Here is a 24,005-nt window from a genome sequence, read left to right on the forward strand (position 1 = left end):
GCCTAGCTACTGATTCCGTTTGAAATGAGGGTGATCACACAGCACAGACGTCAATCCCTGTCCAGTTCCCTGGCGCCGGTATTTGATGCCTCTTTTGAAAGACACAGTTTGGTATTTCTCATGAGCAGCTACGGATTGGTGTAATGATCCTAATAAAGCGCCTCGCTTGCCATCTTGCTACAGTCTCCAGCTCTTTACATTTACACGATGCAATTACGGTTATGCGTTTGCTTCTGAAAATACATACGAGATCTAAATTAGGACATGGTTGTACCGGATTGTCAAATAAGGACAGCCAATGCTCTCTGATATTATTTTAAATACAATCTTCTGTAATTACTCAAATTGTTCAGTGGATTCTAGTTCAAGTCACTATTTTATGAAATAATGGTTCAACGCTAATTTTTTTTGGCAAACATTCCATATCAAATGTGTCCGTCAAACTCTTATTCTGACGACTTGTTCGTTGGAGCTTAAAAATAGAATAAAGGAAAGAAGAAAGATATGTGGTACTGTTTGAAAAGAAAAATAATAATTAAGTTCATTAGCCAATGTAGCAACTAAACTGATATTTTACAACTTAACCAAACATCATTCGACATGAAATGATAATACGTTTTCAATTACTAAAATAATTATCATACTCTTGCACGTTTTCATCTTTAATACCAACACATTCAATTACAACATCAAAACCACATTATGTTGCCCTGGCTTTGCAAAATATCTATTGTGGTTGTAAAAAATCCAGTTGTATGAGAAGAGGCGAAAGTTGAAGGGTCTACTTGACGGATGTGAGTTTCACTGTCACGTCTCAGGGATCAGTTTTCGTCAAATGTACGTTTGATACAAAGCCTCAAAAAGAAGTTAGCGCTTTTAACTGTGATTGAGAGGATCGCTTTGAAAAGTTGAAAGACCATAAAATGCCTGCTGAGCTCGCTTTGTCGATATACTGTCAACAGAACAGATCCCACTTCTTCTGGTCTGGACATCGGTGATTTTTAAAAGCTAGGTTTGTAATCAAATATGAGTGTTATACATGTATTGGTGTCGCCAAACAGATTATCTGTTACTTATAAACAGATTCAAGGAAATTAAGTAAGATAACAACGTAACGTGTAATGCTTGACTAGTACTTTGGTCACAGGTTATGCAAGTAAAAATTACAATGTTCACAGTAGAATTTGCCATCTCTCAATAAAAGCATATCTTAAACATATGCTCATCACCACAAATGGCAAACCACATCGCGTCTGTTACTAGACCTACTGATCTATTTGTTTTATGGCCAGTTGGTTATACTTTTGAAATGATGCGAAATGTCTTAACCTCGAAGTTCAGATCAACAGGGAAGCTTGAAGGCGATGGTGACGTGCCAGAAATGGATCTATATGAAGTGATCCTGTTAAAGAATTGAAGAAACACATTCACAAATCGTAAATATTGAACTGTGTTCAAACACATTTAGCCAATGTGGCGATCAGCGCGATGAGAGCATTGGTGTATTTGGACAATCGTAAAGGTAATATTCAAATAGAAGAAATGTGTTTCTAAGAAAAGAGCCCACACAAGAAGTTGTGCAACGGCCCAAATTACGCAGAAGACATTTAATAGCAATCGTGCAATTTCTTGCTGCAATCCCGAAATATGGCAGGGATGACATATCGACAAATTGGCCCGGAAAACACCACTCTTAACTCACCCAAGGCATGAGAGGTATTTGACATTTAATGATTTGACCTCACATAAATACTTATCGACAAACCGATCATTTTCCTGAGTTCGATGTTGTGACCGGCAAAACACCTCATTTCACTTTCTCTGCTGGCATAACGACCCTTGTGTCAGAGAATGGCAGCAGAATAGTGCTGGTATCGGTTTGTACTTCAAAAACATTTTATCAAATTGGAACAAATCAATCACCCTGTGCCTTGTTATAATACAAGTTACATTCCAATAGGGAAGGCAGTTTTTTCACTGATGCTCGTCAAACACCCTTCAGATGAACCACGTTTTTTGCTTATCGTTTACGCCACTGATTGTGATGTGAATATCATTGCAATAATCATGGTTATGTAATATTTGCTGTAGTAGTACTTCCGATAATCACATCTAATATGATTGCCCCAAAAAGTTATTTTCATAAATACTGTATCACTCAGGAAAGTTATTTAAAGAATGTGACAGAAAGTCCCAATAGATATAATTCTTCAATAAAATTAACGCTTGTCATGAGGTTCGATTTCTTCTGTGTGCCATGACATGAATTTACTATAAGTTAATGAATATTTTAGTCTGCGAGTATCTAGTTTGAATTAAAACATTGGATTATTAAGGGTCCAATGTGACCGCCGGAAAATGATCTAAAAGAAATCAGATTCTATCACGAGATTAATATTCAACGTACGTTTAATGAAAAGGATGAAAGGGACAAAAAGTCATTATCATCGCATCGGTTTTTTTTCTATTTGATGGCCTGTCGACTAGTGGGGAAAGCACTAGCTTAGAGCTTTGTAATACCATCACGGATACAACAATGGCATTACTTCTTAATCTATGTCTCCATTAAATAACATGTTTAATGAAATGAACTGGCACAGTTTTCAAAACGAATGCACACATAATGAAGAGGGGACCTAAATGCCCATGACAGTAAGTTTTTATGAATTATGTCGATTTTTTCTTTACTCTTAACTGCGTTCTCGAATGTACAACCTGTAACCGAACAAGTGAAAAACAGTGTGCGATGAAACAAAAATCCCTTGATTTAACCCCAGTGAACAAATATCACACACTGCGGGCCAATTTGCTAATATGGCTTGATAAAATGATACTTTATCAATCGTCAAGAGTTTTAACAGGTGAGATACACATCCCAATGTATCCTTATCTGTGATTCACAGAGCTTATGACCTACATCAAAAACATTCAGATCCCCCAATCATTTCACACGAGGTAAAGCAGCTAGAGTTGGCAGGCCTTGACACTTTATTTCTCTAAACTAACAGGTGAAAATGTGTGGAATTCCAGTTTTCATACCTTGAAACGTAAATACTACATTTACTCGTTTGAATAAGGGTAGAAATGTCAAACAGAATATAACGTAACCTAGCACAAGTATTTCCCTAACTTAATTTAATTTCTTAACGGTATTTCTTTTTTTCATTTCATGACTGTCTTTGATGTTTCACTGCTTAATTGTTCATACATGCATGTTGAAGCCGGTAAAAACGATTAGGGGTTACAGTCAAGAACTGTTTCACTATGACAACAAAGTTACAGTTGTTAAATAGGGTTATACTATTGCGAAACCAGCACAATATATGTCTACTACCTTCACGTTCTGCAATGTAGAATTCAATATGCAAAATGTGACGAAAATAATGTCCAATGAAAATCTCTTATTGACTTGCCTTTGCATGCGTTTGTTGTTTCTGATTGGTCCATACATTATCATATTTGTTGTTTTGTCACAGATATGATGATACAAAATAGGTTCCAACTCTGACAGTGTCTGCCTGTGAAGAGATTTAATTACAAGTAACTATGTTCACACCCAGTGTTTGCTTTAGTCATTTGTCTAAGGTTACATATGGCCATTGATGGAGACTGACAGTAACACGATGTTCACGAGACAACATTAAGTACAGAGTGGGCGTGCAGCCCTGCCTTGTTTGTCCTTGCACATCTCTAGAAGGGTGAACGTGGACGGTTTCTGAGAGTAGACCGCAGGTGTAACAGCAGCTCATCGGTTTTAATGATTACTAGTTTTGATGACGATGCTCCTGTGGAATTAGTTGAATGGTGATAACGACAACGATAATGATGATGATCATCATCATCATGAAGAAGAAGAAGAAGAAGATGATGATGATAATGATGATGATGATAACATATTATGTACATGTTTTGACTTGTACTATAGGTTCCCGATGATCAATAACTAACTTTTGCATGTGTGGGGTGTGGGGTGTGGGGTGTGGGGTGTGGGGTGTGGGGTGTGGGGTGTATTGCGCTCACCTTTTCACGAACACCTAGTACCATCACTGTGTTGATAGTGATCAATAAACACATGGTCATGATATAGTCGGAATTGCCGGAATTTTACAGTACAAGATGAACGCTCACATCGCTACCTATAATATATTGGAAAAGTTTGCTGATACTTGGTCATAGTTGCAAGACAAATAGATCTGGGTTTTGGTATTGATTTTAAATTCGATAAAAGAGTCTGAACAAGAATGCCTTTAGACAAGTGAAAGGACCAGAGATTGATCCATTGAAATGCTGCATTGTAGACAATGTTTTCAGTTGACCTTTGCCCAAGCCGTATGGGTTCTATGTTTTTCACGAAGAACGTGTTTCTTAACCAAAGAGGGGTCTAGGTCGTCGATATACCATGAAAGGTTCAGATAAGTAAAAAGGGAAGACTTGGTGTAGCAGTGGTACGCTGAGGTCGGGATGTTGTACTGAACTGGAGGCTTTAGAGGGTGCAAAAACAGGTCGGTTCTTGGTCTGTAGAACCACACCTGTACCCATGGATTACACATTACTGATAAGCTTCACATGCATAGACATGTATCGGTTTTCTCACCGTCGGTATATGTTGAGATTTGCTAGGGAGATTACATTTAGATGTATTTTCAGCTGCTGCTGCAAAACATTTTCGCAAAACAAAATTTGTTTGTTAAATTCAATTTAATTATTTTAATGATCTTCCAAGAATATATGTTTCGTGGCTGACAACTTCAGCCTCTCTCCTCCAACGAATATTGAATTGTCGGCCCCTGAGCTGATTCTGCTGCAAAATACATATCTTATGAATTCAGGTGTTTTTATTTTGAAAAATCTTCGAAGAATATATGTTAATTTCCTTTTGTCAACAAGCTCATATCCCAAAACGAATATTGAATTGTCGGTACCAATAGGTGATACAGCGTGAATCAACCGAAACAATGCTTAGAGTGGTGTTAATGTTCAACTGCCTCTTTTACACATGATGCGATCACCTTATGTTATATTCCCTCAGTTGTGTATTTTCTTCAGTAAAACACGAGATGAAAAGGTACATGAAGTGTTGAATGGGTTGCTTTGATTCAAAGCCGCTCTAAATTCGAATCCCAGGTCGAATCTGGGATTCGAACTAATGATCAAATGGTCCCAAGACGTCCAAGGGACGCAACTCCCCTCGCCTTATAGCTAGGATGGTCATTCCCTTCAGCAAAACAAAACTCAACTTTACGAAATATCTGTAATTTATTTACACAAATCATACAGTATGTTTTTGTTGGTTTTCTCTCACATCACATCTGTACAGACTATTTGGCAAACGCCATTCAAGAAACTCGGGTCTACAAGAACGATTGGGTGCTACTTTTTACCAACTTAGGGTTGTTCTATTCCACTGTAGTTCATATCACACAGGGAAAATAAAAACATGAGCAATGTCATTGCATGCACCAAAGCAGAGACAGACTGAGAGACGTTTATACACACACAGTTATTGTGAGATATATTTGATAATGTTATTCATAATAATGTTAGCAGTTTTGTTAGGGCGCCATGACGAAACATACAACTCGCGACTGTAAAATCTGAAATACAATGAAAAATATCCTTAAAGCGAGTACATATTGTATTGATAAACAAATAAGTCTTCACGTTTTAGTGGCATTTTAATACTCGGAAAACGGGTTGACGTACTCCATACGTCTAAAACAATCAAATGACGTATGGTACTGCTCTTCTCATGGATTGCCACAAGCAGTCTACCTATCTGGCTGAATTACATTATGTACGTATTATAAAGTTTATACATCCTAATCACGTAAATCGTCTGGCCCTATCACGCCAACGTCAAATTTGGAAAATAATGGGGTAGTCAATGTGCATTGATGAAACCTGCAACTTAGTTACATACACCGAATTCCTCTTCCGCGTCCTGATAATAACGCCTCGTGGAGAACCGGACGCCAGACCTCATTCATCCCAAGTATCTGCTTCAACCATTCTCTGTTGGAACAGTGTTAAACAGTCTGAGACCATAATCCCCTCTCCCTCCCCCAATATATATATATACATATATATATATATATATATATATATATATATATATATATATATATATATATATATATATATACATATACACACATATACATATACATATATATATATATCTCAATTGTTAACTTTTCCTTATCTGGTCCACTTTTCTGGATCACTTTTCTGTTCTGTCAACAGGGACAACATCGACAAACAGACAGTTACATTTGAATCACGGTTTCTGTTAATTTGAAAAACATCATCAATTCACCGATTGGACACGTCGTTCTAGAGAGCTCATTTCAAGGCTGTCGACATCTGACAAGTGATTTGTATGATCGAAATGCCAGGAATCAAATACATGATACTGAGAATGAAATTGATGCTTTCATTTCGGCTTATAATAAGATAAATGAATTAACACATATTTTCATTTCCTTTATAGGAACTTAGCTTATACCCATTGTTTGCATTTAATGCAACATTACTAGTCATATAACCAAACAGATAGCTAATGATACATCACTGGAACAGGTATTGCGCGCTACAGAAGAATGAAAGAACTCTAGAACATTTTAGTCATTAGAAAACGCAAGACAGTGTGATAAACATATTATGAATTTAACACAATGTTGAAGAAATATGACAGCCGTTATGGGATCCAGTTGAAACCTATACCACTCCTTGAGGTATTGAGGTGCATTCAAGGAAACACCGAATGTTCACAGGAATGGACCAAAAGGACTGAGTTTGAGTTTGGTTTTACGCCGCTTTTAGCAATATTCCAGCAACATCACAGCGGGGGACACCAGAAATGGGCTTCACACATTGTACCCATATGGGGATTCGAACCCGGGTCTATGGCGTGACGAGCCAACGCTTTAACCACTTGGCTACCCAACCGCCCTAAGGACCAAAAGGAGGTCATATCCGAAATGGTTTACTCTACAATTTATTATTCAAAACGAATTCATTATGCATTTATACAAAGTCACGTTTTCATATTTCTTTCTAATCGTGCCAACCGTCGGTGACATTATACTTTCTTGCAACACAAACCATTAAAATTAAAAGCTAGGAGTACATAAAGCCATTGACTTCGAAAGTATCCCACATCGAATATAAGGGTGCAAAAGGACACAGTGTATACATTTATCTCAATATTAAACATCGATATTTGGTATGGAACGCAATTATATTCAATGCATAGATCACTGGACCACGACCCGTGTCAGTGAAGGAACTGGTCCGACTGGTAGAGGTTGCTGGACGTTGGGCAGTGGCGTTTTGTACCACTGTAGAACAATATAGTCGGTAGCGCTCAAGTATGACTAATAGTATTTGTGCACGGTACAAGAAAGGAACCGTTAATAATCCTTCTTGTCACGAATCACAAATCGAAATCGTCAAGATAAATAGCTAAATGGCATTGTGATAATATACAGCACACAACTTTAAAACAATTTAGATATATGCGTCTGTGGTTTGTAACGTCATCAGTCATTAGTGGTATTAATCCTCAAGATGAATTCGTGAGAAATCTTGAAAGGTCCACGTTGGAACATTTACATGATACATTCTGTTATTTCGTGTATTTTTTTATTAAGGCAGTCGTTACTGTGTCAACTCCTTGATTCATTTTTCTGTTTATTTACATTCTGGGAAGAGCTCTTTAGTACTGACAACTATCTTTAGAATCTGATTACTCGGGAATATACACGGCATAACCCATAACATTATGCTGTGAGATCGGATCAGTTATATTAGCACACTTCAAACACCCGCAGCATAAAGGCATTACGGAAACTTAATATGCATTCAACGAAGGATTCAATATGTATTCATCGCTCTGAAGATCTGTATGCATCTGTACATAACATGAAAACAGTTATTAGGGCGAACTCTGACACACAAATACAGAACAACATTTAGGCATTAAATATATCCATGCACCAATAGATATATCAGCCATTGATGATGCAGCCCAGAATTTCTAATGTTCTGAGATGCTCTCAAGCTACGAATCTTTTGAACTTGTTCTTACTTGAGCTATAAAATATATTACTACATTTCAAGGTTGTTTGGGTTGGCTACGTGGAAAATATACGCTGATGGTTAGTTAATGCATGTATGACATACATGTCTGTATGATGAATGGATATCTGTGGCAATAAATAACCATACGGTACAAAATAAATAGTATTACACACTCATTCAACAGCAAATTAGGTGTTGACGTGAGCGGATAACGATGTGCAGTATTTATAAAGTGCAGTTACACATGCACAGGAGAAAAAGAAAGTTTGAATATGTTTCTATCTAACAAACACGTCACATTCCCTCACTATAACACTATGGCTACACCAATAGTCACTACCAACAGCATAAGAAAAATAAAAACTATAGTTTTTCTTTCTGAGAAACCAAGCAGTCAGTTCAGCTCTGTTGTGGTCATTGTTTGCATAATTAGTTAAGCATGTTTGGGAGGTATAGTCACGTACGGAGTCAACAATAGTTCTATCCTTGCGGGATGAATTGGGGGTTTTAGCTAGGAGGACAGAGTCTCACATACTTTATGCGTACGCCGGTGTCAAAATTTATACATGCATTTTGTGCGCTGAAATGTTAACACATACTGGATGTCATGTTGTGGATTTTATAGTTGTCCTTAACGACAAACATGTGTTTGCATTGTTTTCAGGTATGACAAACCTAATCACATTTGTATTATCAATAAATCACCAGTGTACCTGTCATTGTTACAAAAGAAAAGAAAGGTACGATCGATATTTGGTATTATCTGTCCAGGTGCCATTTTCAAACCCTTCTCTGCACGCTAAAAATACTTTCTTGTCACTCACAGAAATGCGAAAAATGTTAAAATAAATGAAATCCATACACATAAAGAGTAATCGATACTGATGTTAGTTCGTTGGAAGGGTTGACCAAATTCATCATCCTAGACTGTGTAGGTACCTAAGATGGAAAAATCATCGCCGAGACACACATCAGTTTAACACTCAACGACGCCCCTCCTCTTGGAGGTTGATAATGTCAGCTTCTACTGAAGTAGGGCCATCATTGCATGATTACTTCACTGGGAAGGCCTTCATTTACCCAAACTCTTCAATCTACCCATCAAGCACATCATGGCTCCTTTTAAAATCATCCATGGCGCACACAGAAAATCACAGGGAGACGTAACCGTATCATTCTCATTCGTAACGCTGATTTCCTTCCTCACGATGCATTCTACAATACCGTAACAGCTCACCCTCAGCAATTCAACGGTTTTACAACCAATCGTTACTGCAAAAAGCTCCCTCGACCCGATCTCGAGTCTTGTACAAATCACTTCTCATTGTAGACAATTTAGGTGTGAACTTAAATGCATAATCAATATGTGTTTATTTTTTCTTTAATTGTTGTAAAGAATCAATAATAATTAATGATAGTTATGTACATAGTTGACATATTATTGCTGGTCTATATATAATGCTATTTAAATTCTAATTACACAGATGGTAATTCTCTGAAACCAGGTATCTTTTAATATTGGTGCATAACGCTCTGGTTACTTTCTTTGTGAAATATATATTAACACCAACTCCAAGGTCAAAGCGTTTATCTATCTCCTCCTGATACGGCCAAACATATAACACAACTATGCACGGTTTATGCAATGCAGAACTTGACCAGGATATTCCAGGCTGGCTGAAGCTATTCCTGATTTGTTTGTATCCAACACTTCTAATCGGTACACATCTCTCCTCTCGACAAATGAATTACAGGCTGTGCTCCGGCTTAAGGAAGGGTTGGATCACCAAAATCGTGATAGAGGACACAACTGCAGCTATAAGGAAAATCCAGAAGAGAAGCCTATCAATGACGTGGGCAACAAAGCGCCACTCATTCACCACATCCTGATGACGTTCCTCGCTGTCCTGACGACGTACCAAACCTTTCAGATGACTGGTTATCCTGTCGTTCGTGTGGTCCCCCCGATCCAGCATACGTTCATGAGCGAGTGGCATCCCATTATATGGAACAGACCCATTGCAATTGCTACCGTCAATGGTTTCCATGAATGTGGACAGACACACATCATCTGTTTTTATAACCTGTCTTCTGTTTCTCATTGAATCGGTCGAGTGACACATACACACAAGTCTGGCAAAGATGTCAAATACCAGGGACCGCAGCCATCTTGGAACGGGCTTCTGATGGGGGCCAACGTGATGGAGTTGTAGAACAAACACGGTCAGTATGATGGACAGTGACGTCATCGCCATGGTAACTGTCAGGTAGATTCCTGAAAACAAAATTATATTTTACAAGTGAGATGTCATTTGGCAAAAGAGGAAAGCATGACGACCAATACATAAATAATAGAATTAGCATACAGCCGATGTATCTGTGAGTGTGGCTTTCCGGTGCATGTGTGACTTTACTATGTGTGGTATGATTGTCGCTTCATGCGCATGTCATGATTATTATATATGCTTGGTTCTTAAAATCTTAATCTATATGTTTGTCTTGATAACTGCTTGAGTTAACTACATTCTGCATGCAAGTTTGTATTTTGAAAAATGGTTCATATTCACATGCACATAACACGTTCACGAAGTGTGCCAATATCTTTTGAGTGTATATGTACTGTCGTTCGATCAGCGTGGTACTGATGCTGCTTTCTAACATATACAATTATTTGTATCCCTTTTGGCACTTGGCTTCTTTGCGTAGAAATGGTTGTTGGTTGTATATAACGTTAAAATTCAGGTAGTTGACAGTTTCCGTTCTTAAAGAAAAACAATAAAAATGCTGCGACAATAAATTGAAATCAAGGCATCATAGCAACATATAAAGAAATGAATTCCTGTCATGTCTTATGAAAACCTAGCCACATAGACATATTATCGCCTACTATCGTTGGATGGTTATATAACGAGTAGTGATTTAAGTCGATAATTGTGTACATCATGGGAATTTAATGTCCAGATGTGCGTTAATTGCTAGCGTTTACAATTTTACTAAAGTCACAGCATAACCGGACGCATAAAATGGTGCTATGTACAACCCCAGCATTTAATTTATCCTTAACTTAGCTATTCGCAACGAACGACAGGTGGATGCAAATAGAGTCAGGGAACATTAAGATGTGCTGACAGAATGAAAAACAAGCATCTCACATTTCAGTGACACACTCAATGTGCGTCGAGGGCTTTCGTGATGTATTCCCACTTTAACTTGACAATCAGCAGTAATGATTGTCAAGATCGCCCGAAACTGATTGCGCTTCCTAAACTAATACCACGCATGAATTACTAATTTGTTTACGCGGGGTCTGATGTGATTTACTCACGATATGGTGGGGGTGGCGACCGACTGACACATAAAATGCAACCCAATATTCTTCCAGCGGTCATTATGAATATATCTGGACAACAGCAGACATAGTGATACATATGCCTTGCGCCACTTTGACGTGCCATCGTGGACAATCATATATACGCCGATACAAAACATAATCATTTTAAAATCGAAAAGTAAATTTTACGGAGTTAACTTAACCCATGCACTGCTAACTTCATGTGTGTCTTAGGGAATCTTAAAAACCAGTACAAAAAGAAAAACAATCGAATCCGTGAGGACTTAATGTCAATGTTTGCACGCAATGTGCTTCTGTTGAAACATACCAGTCAGTTTAAAGCTTATCATGGGAGCCAGTCAATGTAACAATTCTCGGCCTGGGGTTTCTGCTGCTGGTGATAGTTAGGTTAAAGAAGAAAACAGTGACATGTTTCTCCACAATAAGAAAAGGGTGATGCAATTACTGTCTCTTCCATCTGAAGGCGGTGCATCTCTGTATCTATGTGTGAAACCCGAACATAGGTTTCCATTACATTATGTGTTTCTATTCTAAAGACGTTTCAAACTCGCCACGTTTAATTTCCCCCGAGACAAAAGGGGGAACTTGGGTGAGACATACGTTGTAACCATGCTCAATGTCTGCGTATATTTAGCATGTGAGCATCTCCAGACAGGAGTGGGATACCAAACAATGGACAAGGGAATGGGGAGTCCTCAGAGTCAAATAAATGAATTATTTAAGCAACAGCACAAAGATTTCTGCGAACATATTTCATATACTACAATTAACTAGCATAAGATTTAAATGTGTTATATTTATGTCAAGATATGCGTTTGAATGTTATTTACACTTGATGTGTAAAAATAGGCGTCCCAGCCATCGATTAACCGAATGCTTACTGTCTTGCAATTCGCAGAGTAAGATCCTAATTGAACAGTTTCTACAATTTCAACGAATTTTCAACTCAAGTGATCTTACAACACGAAGGTTAATGGTTCCATCAAGAATCAGTTCACGCTTTGTTGCTTTGAAAATTGAGACTGAAATATATCACTAAAGTAAAATATAAAGGTGTCCACCACTTTAGTGTAACAGGTTAGAGTGTGTTACCATTATCAAGAAATAAATGGACAAATATAGCGACAATGGACAAGAATGTGACAGATACATCGCATTTGCCCTATTGACTGGAATTTGGCACTGACACGACAAGTTTGTACTGTAACTCTTAACAATATATATCCATCATTTCGGATGGTGAAAGAATTTTATGTCCATGAATTTCGGAAATTAACCTTTTGTACGGGGTTCAATTGATTCTTTGATTCTTATTTGGACTAGCATATGAGCGATGACGTATGATGGACTTATAATTTACATAATGGTTTAGTTTTGACAGTAAACGTGATGTCGTGTCACTAGATTGTCTTGAGAAGACTGGGTTGCATATAGTCGCAGTAGCTAGTTCTGTTGTTTGGTGTTAAGGAACAAACAAACATCTGCTCTTTTATGCAAACTGGGTGAGTGGCGGGTGCCAGAGCACTCTTTTCGAGAACATTTTCAGTGAACCCTTCATATGATATTCACAGGAACTTTGGCATTTAAGTTCGAAGTAATCTGTTTCGGGTGATGATCGGGAAGGACTATTCTCCACCGTGGACGTTTTGCATTTTAATCAGTCTTGTTGAAAGGAGCTACCAGAACACTTCTTTGCACATCTTCACTCGTTAAATTTGGGACATATACCAGATCTTAAAAGTAAGAATATTTTACTCATTAACAGTAGGAATGCTAACTTAACACCCACGTCAATGCCCTTCGTTGTAACCGTCCATAGTAACCTAACATGGTCGAAACACTCAACTAAAATGGATAGGGTGTTCTCAGTCGATAGATAAACTCTGCTCTGAAAAGCTGGACTACAGTTAACTGCTAACTCGCTTACGTTTACGTTTACAAACCAAGATCTGCATAAAACAAGTCAGAAGTAGACATGACTTTTTAGCATCTTTGAAACGAAACACTGTCTTCATCTGTCAGTGAAATAAAGAAACACTACATTAACAAGCATCCTTTCTGAATAAAAAAATACAAACGTTCTTGAAAACTGGAAAAGTCGTGGGCAGGTCTGACTGCGTGGTGTTCCGCTGTTAAAAGGTAAAACTAATTGGCATTTTAACGAAGCTCCACAAGACAAGGGATCAAAGTATCACAGACATTACAATAACCACAGGCAATCACCCTCAAGTCACCTTTTCTTCTACGGGCATCGTGTCACAGACTCAGACTGCCAACTATTCAAACCCCTTGATAACGGAATACAAACGAGAACAAATCACTCATGAACTGTCACTTTCTGAGTTTATGGAATTGGATTCGTATACTTCATGCCGTCCACTCCATTAAACACTCTCCCAATTTTAAGATATTTATCACGCGGAGGACTTTTTTCAGATTTGAGATGTCTCCTCTTTCTATGTAAGATTGGTAAGGGATACTAGAATCAAATACACCATGCGCTGTCTTAAGCGATAACATTCAACCCAGGCTGTTCAGATACATCAATCTGCAACGTTCCCCTTACATTGCTATCGAGGACCATTGCGATATTGATTCTGTTCGAATTTGAACCGTATCTCTACAAATAAATATATAGGGAGGCGAAGAACGACCATTTGACCTGTGACTTGTCATTCGCAGACTGGGGCGTCATTTGTCATTCACAGTGTAAATAGAAGTTCGAATTAAACTGCCAAAGATTATAATAGTGTAAATAGACCAAGGCATGGAGATGTCAGACAGACCAGCCGAGATCGACAACTTGAAATTAATGACCTAAGCTCTGTAGAAATGTAATCCTAGATGCACTGTATCCAATCGATGGACAATGGAAAGCACCTTTGTATAAATAACAGAAATATCTCCTTATTTTTCATGTTTTAAACATTTTCTGATCGAGATTATTCAGGCAAAGATTACTCAGAGTCTAGTTTGGCCACTGTAGCGACTGGTTATTGCTTTCCTTGGGTTAATACGTATGCCATACCTCAAGGGAGAGAGAGGTGAACACAGAGAACATCCCCTATCAAAACCAATCCACGTACCATCGACAGACAGCTATATTTGGAGTATTGCTCGAGTTTCACTGAGGGGGGAGTTTAGTAAGAGGTTTGATAAACTCGACCCAGCGCTTACCTTCAAGTTTGAATGTGGGCGTCTTCGAATATAGCACACACAGCACGTTAAGTACTTCATGAACGAGTCCCACACTTTAGACTTGGTTTAATTGAACCTGTACCTTAGGCTGGACGAGAAGACACTGGCACCACTGGGCCATTAAATCCTGTCATTGTGATTGAAGACTTCCAGGGTTTTATTGAACCCTACGGACCAAATCAATGGTTACAGCCTATACACAAATTGTGTTTCTGATGTAAGTCAATAAAACACACTTTTGAAGAAGTTTATGAAAGCATGGCTGATGAAATCTTGTTTGATTTTGCTATTACAACACATTGCTTACAGAAACTTGTCAGTGACGGTTCCAGAATGAAATGGTATCAAAGACACCTTGATCAAAAGCCAACACCACGCCGCACATGCATGTTTATAGAGCAGAAACAGAAAATGTATATAGTGTTAATACAGTTTGACCGGAGTGAGTGAGTGAGTTTAGTTTTACGCCGCACTCAGCAATATTCCAGCTATATGGCGGCGGTCTGTAAATAGTCGAGTCTAGACCAGGCAATCCAGTGATCAACAGCATGTGCATCGATCCACGCAATTGTGATACGATGACACGTGTCAACCAAGTCAGCGAGCCTGACCACCCGATCCCGTTAGTCGCCTCTTATACAAGCATGGGTTACTGAAGATCAATTCTAACCCGGATCTTCACGGGTAGTTTGACCGGACTCTGTGATGTCATTGTTGATGACATTATCATGACGTAATTGCGGTGTGTATGCCACGGAACGTCCATGACAGGGCCCTGGGAAAGTGTAACGGGTAAATTACGTTTTCTGAAAATTCAATGTTATTCAATTTAGTCCGAATAGGGCGCCAGCACTTAATGACTTCTGAAGAATATTACAATAGGGATGCGTATTATCTCTCCTTGACTTGACTGTTCAGTGTTCTGTTACCTACTCATATGGCGAGAGTCGGTGCTCGTGATATCAATCACTGGTCTACTTTACAACCCGCCGTGAAATAGGTACGGTATTTCTCTTACTATTCAGTATTACAACACAACTTGTAGGTAATACGTTTCTGGAGCCATAAGTTTGGTTAACCATTCATCAAAAGGTATTTTGGTCAATAAAGAATCACCCATGGCTAAATATTTCTTTCCACCAGCCACTGCAAAATAAGGTGATTTGCAGGTGCTAAAGCAAAAGACCGATTGTGTATGGAACCTTTCAAAGCCTATTCACGCAAAACTAATTACATTAGGTCCCTTTCATTGGGTAGACTAATTTTCCACGGAAAACGGACACAACAGCCCGTAACCAAAGTATGCAGCAGAGTGGACAGAAGGGTATACTATCAGCTCTGAGACACACAGTGAAGTCGCGTTATTTCCTTTAATTTAGATTCAGAATATTCCACATAAGCGGATACCCCTTGAAGAGTTCCTGCCTCGTCTTACCCCTAACACCGCCAGGTAGCGCTGCAGCACGTTCTATAGCGATAGCCGGGCTATTTCCTAATCAGGGAACGACCCCAGACATAAAATGCTTGCAGTGATTGTGCTTCGGTCTCCAGTGTTCGCGGTAACGTTAACGACAACAAAGACTCTGTCCGGGGAAGGTCCATAACAACGGCCTTGTCTATCCAACACATTACCGCTACAGCCACACGAAGCACGTCCAAAACTGCAGATAATATAGAGATATGTCTGCACCACTGGATTACAATGAAACGAATCAGAAATCTGTTTCGACTATGAATTTCATCAGCATTAAGGATAATTAGTAACTTTCAATGCATGCAGGAACATTATTGATGAACAAGGTTGTGATCAAAAAGTAATGTTTAAGCCAATTATTAGTCATAATGAAATATATAAAACCTCTGAAAAGCATTGTCATTAAACTTGGACAATGCAATGCATTTCGATCAATATTTCAATTTCAACTATGAATTTTACAGATGTGAAAAACTCTCCACTGACGCTCTGACTTACATTGTACCATCCCAGCACTGGCAGGGTTCCAGTAGGACAAACATTCTTCACTCTACCGTTTTGTATTCAGTCAAATTAGCTAAAAGCGGGGTTTTGTGTAACGCAGAAGTCCAGGAGGTCTACACCAACAAGGGTAGGAACTCTGACACTGCCTCGCGGGACACAGGTCGACGTGTCTGGGATGTGACCTTCGACGTGTCTGGAGTGTGACCTTCGACGTGTCTGGGGTGTGACTTCAGACACTCACCAACTCTGAGATGTCCGATCGAAAACAGAAATACGTCGGCCACAGACAAAATAAAGTTTACTCCCAGTCGAGGCACCGATCCTAATAATTTGATACTTAGGCTGAAGATTGTGTATCAACGATGTACGATCCAATTAAAACTTTTAAAGTACAAATCTTTGTTTATGAAAAGTTTAGTGAGTCATTCTGGCATTTCCAGTGACTTCTTATTAAGATAAGGGCTTTTCAATGTTTTTATAGTTCTTTCAAGATATTTTTTCTCGCATTGACACTTATGCCAAAGGACGAAAATATTTTCAAATCGAATATCGGTGTAATGTCTACGGTGTCTTGTTACAAACCTCTTTACATTTCTCACCAAAACCTAAGATTGCACGGTGTATAAAACTATTTGTATTCATTTCAGGTGCAAAAAATACAAAGTTTCACATTACATTAAGAATGTGGAGCTTGGATAAGTCTTTAGTTTCCTGAGACATGAACATACAAATATACTTCCACATATTGCCCAACATACAGGAACCTATTTGCACTGCAAATGGTACCGTTCTCTTTAATTTAATTTCCACTCCGAACCTTGTATCAAACTCTGACAGACGATGTTTCACGGACGAGAACAAATTTGAGTTCGGCTTTGACCATATCCAAGCAACTGTCAACACCGTATTGCGAAATGCTCCAAATGCTTGTAAAGGAAAGAGATTGCTTTCCCATTTGTTAGGAACTGAATAGCACAACTAAGCCTGCTGTTTGTGCTAATCCGTGCAAATTATGCATGAAGTAACAAACCCTGATTCATACGCGGCATTTTCCACTGACATTATCCTCTCACTTTTCCAAATTCTATTTGCACGTCGGGTGTGAAAGAGTAATTGCAGATGATAGCCCAACACATAAAGCAGTTCAAATGAGGATTCATAAATCGAAACCCTCATTAGCCAATCAAACTGTTCGAAATGACGTTTATGTTATTTATGTCGTAACAAAAATCATCCGCCGAGTACACGAATGTTTAATTTAATGCAAACTTTCACCTTAATTCATTAAAGACCATCACTCAGATCCCGTTATGTTACGTGACGCTCGTTCATGGTCATTACCAGATATCTATTTTCGGTTGATAAATTTGTAAATATGTCCCTTTGTTCTCAGGCAGAGTGTAACGTTTCTAGTTGATTTTCCCATATCAAGAAGATCGGGTATTAAAAACCTATACATCAGATTGGTTGGGTTTGTTTGTTGTCAATGCCGCACTCAACCATTTTCCAGTCACATGGCGGCGGTCTGTAAATAATCAAGTCTGGATCGGACAATTCAGTAATTGTCATGAACATTGATCTATGCAACTGGTATACGATGACATCCATCAACCACGTCAGCGAGCCTGACACCCGATCCCGTTTTTCGCCTCTTACGACAAACACGAGTTGCTGAAGACAAACCCATGAAGATGCGGGTTAGAATTGAACTTCAGAAACCCATGCTTGTATAAGAGGCAACTGACGAGGTCGGGTGGTCAGGCTCGCTGACTTGGTTGACACATGTCATCGTATCCGAATTGTGTGATCGATGCTTATGCTGTTGATCACTGAATTGTCTGGTCCAGACTCGATTATTTACTGACCGCTACCATATAGCTAGAATATTGCTGAGTGCGGCGTAAAATTGAACTCACGCTCAAGACAAATTCTAACGAATGATATACTCACCTATTAATGGTACAAACTCCGAGGTCGCCGGCATATTTTCAGCTATAAGCAACATAAACACTGAGAAAGCAAGCAGTACCGTGATCCCAAGTGTGATTTTTTCCCCTGAATCTGGAGGTAGCCAAAACCCCAGTAAACTGAGAATTGTCAACCACAGACACGGGAAGATAATGTTGAACAGATAATACAACGTCTTTCTCCTGATAATGACCGTAAACCGCACGTCAGGGTAAGGCTCCTTGCAACAGGCATAAAACACTTCTGTTCTTTTTATTCTCACAGCCAATAACTGCCACTCGCCACTGAATATGTAGTTCTCAAGATCCACCATGTCCGATCTGTTTGTCAGGTCCACTTGAAGACCGTCATACGTCCAAGAACCGAACTTAAGCTCACAAATCTGATCATCAAATGGAAAATATGTGATGTCTATTTTACAGGAACTCCTGAACTTGGCGGGTGGCGGCCAGAAGACGTTGCCTTGACTTGTAACCATTGCTTTACTCTTCATATAACCGGTTGTAAAATCGTCAGCACTGGAAAGAAATGTACAGGCATAGGTTATGTGGATCTATGACATAGTATTCCAATGAATACCCCTATATTTTGAGGAGAGGAGAGGAGAGTAGAGAAGAGTAGAGGAGAGGAGAGCTTTAACGTCAAGTTCAACATGAGTACACTTGTACAGACACCTGAGTGAGTGAGTGAGTATGGTGTTATTCCACTTTCAGCAATGTTCCAGCAATATCACGGCGGGGGACACCAGGAATGGGCGTGACGATTTAACCGCTAGGCTACCCCACCGCCCCCGAACGCTGTGAACCTTTGATGTCCAGCTTAGAATCAAAATACTGTTTCCAGGCCTACCAGCGCGTCTCGCCAGGTAAGGCAACAAGAAATACATTATTCAACTGTTGGAATGGAATAGAACATCGACCTTCTCTCTCCTGACAGACGCTCTATCCACCAGTACCACGGAGCAGGTCGTATCTTTGAAGGAGGTTCATCCCCAAAACAATGTTTCCATTAATCATTTTATCAAATTGTTGACGTGTTGGAATACAAGGAGCTGCTAAAAACATACACTACAATGAAAGTCTATGGGTCCTTTGTACAAGTATGACCGACGAGCGAATGGAATAGATGAAGGATACGGTCTTTTCTAGGACATGTAAGTGCTAGAGACAAAGTGTGGGGTCAAGAATATAAACAAGCGATAAACTCCTAAAAACTGTTACAAAGATGAGATATAACATTAGGTATAGACTTAGTACGTACCTGTTATATAGTACAATATCTGGAAGCCATATTTTTTCACAAGGTATCCTTAGAATCTGCAACCCGTTGAAGTCTTTTGGGTCCCATACAAGTCGTTCATCTTGCCATTCCTGCAGGAAACAGATTATCATTAATTACAATACTTCAGTACACATTATTTGTTTTAATATTTATACAATAACAAGCCTAAAACGACATGTTTGATTACATACTTGACTCATAAATATCATCGATCCCACAGAGAATCAATTCATCCTGGATACATTCAATACACCGAGAATTTGTGTACAACATTGAGCAGTTGAGATGAAATAAGGAAACATTTTCGACGCAATGATGCAACAGAATATACATTGTACAGTATATTTTTCACATTTTCTGTAAATATATTTCATAACTTTGCAACTTCTGTAATAATGCTACTAGTAATTAATAGGTTGTTGCTTCTGTACGCTGGTAAATTAGTTTTGGAACTGGAATAAGTACTGCAAGATAGATCATGCAGATCATGCTGTTCGAGGTACTTAGGATATATTCGTTAAACCAGCGAACCGAATGGTCACACATTTATTTGCTGTTTAACAACACACCAATTAATGTGTCAGCTATATGACAACGGTCTGTAAATAACTGAATCTGGATCGGACAATCCAGTGATTGACATCATGATCATCTATCTACGTAGTTTGGGTACTATGATATGACTGACTGACTGACTGAGTTTGGTTTTACGCCGCTTTTAGCAATATTCCAGCTACATCACGGCGGGGGAACACCAGAAATGGTTTTCACACATTGTACCCATGTGGGGATTCGAACCCGGGTCTTCGGCGTGACGAGCCAACGCTTAAACCACTAGGCTACCCACCGCCCCCTACTATGATATGTGTAAACCAAGTTAGCGAGACTAACCGCTCGACCCCGTTAGGGATTAGTTCAGATCAATTCTAACCATGATTTGCACGGGTCAGTGACCACTTATTCTAACGTCTGTTAGCCTTATTGGCTCTACAAACAAATACGCATCAAAGAACCTATTTACAACAAAGTTAATTATTGCTGTCTCTGTCATGAAACAATGGAACATAGACGTCCGAAAAACAACACCTTGAAGCAACCTTCTTATATATAAACGCAAGGAACAAGAGTCACCTGGCAAATATTCCCTTGATGAACACATTCAACGTTTCAATATATGCCCCTTCTATTCAAGGCTGTTAGAACTGATACCTGATGCAGCCACATTTCACACCATTTTGACTTAGGAAGAACAAACACATGAAGCTATTGAAGGCATTCTTCAAAATAGAAGGATGAAATTAACACAAGAATGCCTAAATATATTTTACGAAAATGAAAGAAGAAAGCAACGTTTGACTCTTGCTGGGCTCCTTAATTTCACAATATGCCATAAAACCCTCCAATGCAAAAAATATATGTATCCCTCTATTTCTCTCTACATGTAAGTCTCGTCCATATGGTTTCCACCATATCAGCTCATTTGAATCAAATCTCGATTTAGTAATGAAGTCCATAGTGACATTAGAACAAAACGGTATATGGACAGATTAGTGTTGTGTGGACTGCTAAATTATTATGCATTCAATGGTCTGTAAATCGATCCAACGGTTATCTAATCAAATATCACAAAACAAAGCAGTGCATTTTATATTATCGTTATATCTACGTCTTTTCCATATACAAGCAGTACGTGTTGCCATGCGAAGACGCCATTATCTTAACATATTTCCAAAAGCATTATGCAGAAGTCTAGCTTCAGGTGTATAAAACTCAACGTCCCTCTTCTGTGAATAAAGTATCATGTATATGTTCTGTCGGGAGAAAAAACGATCGATCGATTGGTGCAGCAATGGCACCGTGCCTTAACAACTCCTAAACACAGAGTATGACAGTTGATGTGTTTACTGTCACAAACGAATTAAGTTCGATGTGATCCAGTCATAAGAACGAGATGATCCGAACGCCAAACTTCACGACTGTTGGTCCCAGGGAAGTGGTAATAATAACGCTGTCATGAAGAACATAGCAGCTTGATCTACAACAAGTAATGATAATATAATACAAACTACTACCTTTCGTAACATTTGCGTAGGCACTATAATCACATATTTCCAAGAGGAGCAATGTGTATAAACTCACAGCCTCAACCGATCGTACCTGATTCAGCTGGCTGGATAAACCACATTCATCGCGCTGAAGCGCAATTCAGAATATCAATGTCCTGATGAAGATTTGGAAAGGTTTTAAAAGTAACATGAAAGCCAAAACTCAAATAGCTACAGATGTACGACCGTGGTAAATGTCTATTGGTGTGGTGAATCTTAGCGGAAAAGACGTTAAAGATTTTGATTCGAAACGACTGATAGCGGTTGAATAGACGGCAAAGGGGACTCATTGTTCTTCTACATGTGACTTTATTCAGCAGCATCAGGTTTGATTTAGATGCACACACCACAGATCAATATAAGTTTGTACAGTTATTCACATTCATTTACGTTTTGAAAAACTTGCAACTGGAAATCAAGACATGTAAATAAGGCTTTTCAGTGTTAACATCGATGATGACTGCGAGCGAAGCAAATGAGCGGTTTATGGTATCTGTGTTCCTTACTATCAGAACCGGAGATACTAAACATAGGAATTTCCATCTCTGTAGGCAACATCTGACACTGAGGGTAGTTTCAGGTGATTTTGTTTTTCATATTGGGTATTTTATAGTATCCTACTACTTTCTTTTAGAAATTGCATTATTTTTAGAGACCATTGACAAACATGGAGAAAAAGGAACCAGGGACCTCGTACCATTGGCATCAAGTAATATTATTACAGACAATGTGATGATTCTTATTTTAATGTTAAGACGTCAACCGTAAGCAGATGTCTCACACACAGATACACTGACACTGTATAGGGTCAAGGACATACCGAGAGACTACCTTACGGCAGTGTATACGTTAAAGGCAACAAACTAATAATTTTAAAAGTTTATACTTGGAGTTATAGCGATGAAGGAATCTGACCCACAAAGAGTGAAGGTGAAGGTCATCATACATTTGACTTCAAAAGTCAAGGAAATATGAATCCGCAGGCGACCAAAGTCGTTCTGGAGACCAGCAAGCAATCGGAAATGCCAATGGCACACCATATGCACCCATGGAGACACCAGTTGATAGAAGATGAGATGTCAGCATCGCATTCTCCTGTCATGGGGGAAATCGAAAGGGAATGACCCTATGATGTGCCACACTAAAGCAGAGGATGCGATTGTTTTTGCTCTCCCTTGCGATTCACCAGTGTGCTGTGCTTGTCTGTTTGCAGGAACTCGGTTGTATGCAGCTCATCAGTCAGTCTCAGGGCTATATAAACATTTTGGTATTTAGTATGGAAACGTGCGACTTATCGTCACGTCACCAAGGTCAAGGCCTGCTATGATCTGTCATTTGTATAGTCACACGTTTCTTTGTAAATGAATAAAATATACTTCATAAATTTTATGATTAATAGACATGATCTGGACATTTGAAAATTGATATTTGATATTACCAAAGGCCATATCTGTTGTAACTACCAAGCAGAATGCCTCCTTCACCGACATATATTTCACAAACACGTGAATAAATCTACTGAGAGAAAGATTCAGTCAATGGCCCGTCATGCCCTTAATAACATTGTACTTGGTATCATTACACTCTGAATAAATAATTTCATAGGGGTATTGAGGTTGTTCATGCCATGGCGCATCTCCGAGGTAGACATGTGTATTTGCTGTTTACCAATATAACTTCAAGCGATTCGGGAATGGTGAAAGTTCAAGGTCAGTCCATTCAACTTCATTTCGCGACTTGACCATTTGGGCACAATATTAACTAGATATGATACGTTGCTAACAAACTTTGAAGAGCGTCATTCAATATTTGCTAAACTTGTCAGGGCTACACCGTCCTTTTAACTTTTAAGTTTTTGGAAGATACGATGAGGCTAATTCTAACGCTCTCGTGTCCAAAGTTATGACCGATACAATTCCTGTTTTGACCTATTCCCGTTTTTGTTTAAGGTGAACAATTGCCTTGCCTTTGCACGAGTTTGTGACAGCAGCTAACGCTAGTGCAGGATAGGCTCACCTTTCCGCTGAAAACTTGGTATCGT

General features: G+C 38.9%; 1 protein-coding gene across 2 annotated transcripts in view; it reads right to left on the reverse strand.

Annotated features, from left to right (window-relative positions):
- Window positions 1–6,974: 6,974 nt before the first annotated feature.
- LOC124282417 (neuronal acetylcholine receptor subunit alpha-10-like) overlaps window positions 6,975–24,005 on the reverse strand; it is a 238,299-nt gene continuing 221,268 nt past the window's right edge. For both annotated transcript variants that reach the window (XM_046718405.1, XM_046718406.1), the window contains 3 exons: window positions 19,839–19,948; window positions 18,561–19,096; window positions 6,975–10,357 (listed from right to left, as the gene is read on the reverse strand). In XM_046718405.1, coding sequence (XP_046574361.1) covers window positions 9,831–10,357; window positions 18,561–19,096; window positions 19,839–19,948 — 1,173 coding nt within the window. In that variant the 3' untranslated portion in view covers window positions 6,975–9,830. The remainder of the gene's footprint in view (window positions 10,358–18,560; window positions 19,097–19,838; window positions 19,949–24,005) is intronic.

The sequence above is a fragment of the Haliotis rubra genome, unplaced genomic scaffold, assembly GCF_003918875.1.
Source record: "Haliotis rubra isolate DU_JTF1 unplaced genomic scaffold, ASM391887v1 Scf3, whole genome shotgun sequence".
In the NCBI taxonomy this organism is placed as follows: domain Eukaryota; kingdom Metazoa; phylum Mollusca; class Gastropoda; order Lepetellida; family Haliotidae; genus Haliotis; species Haliotis rubra.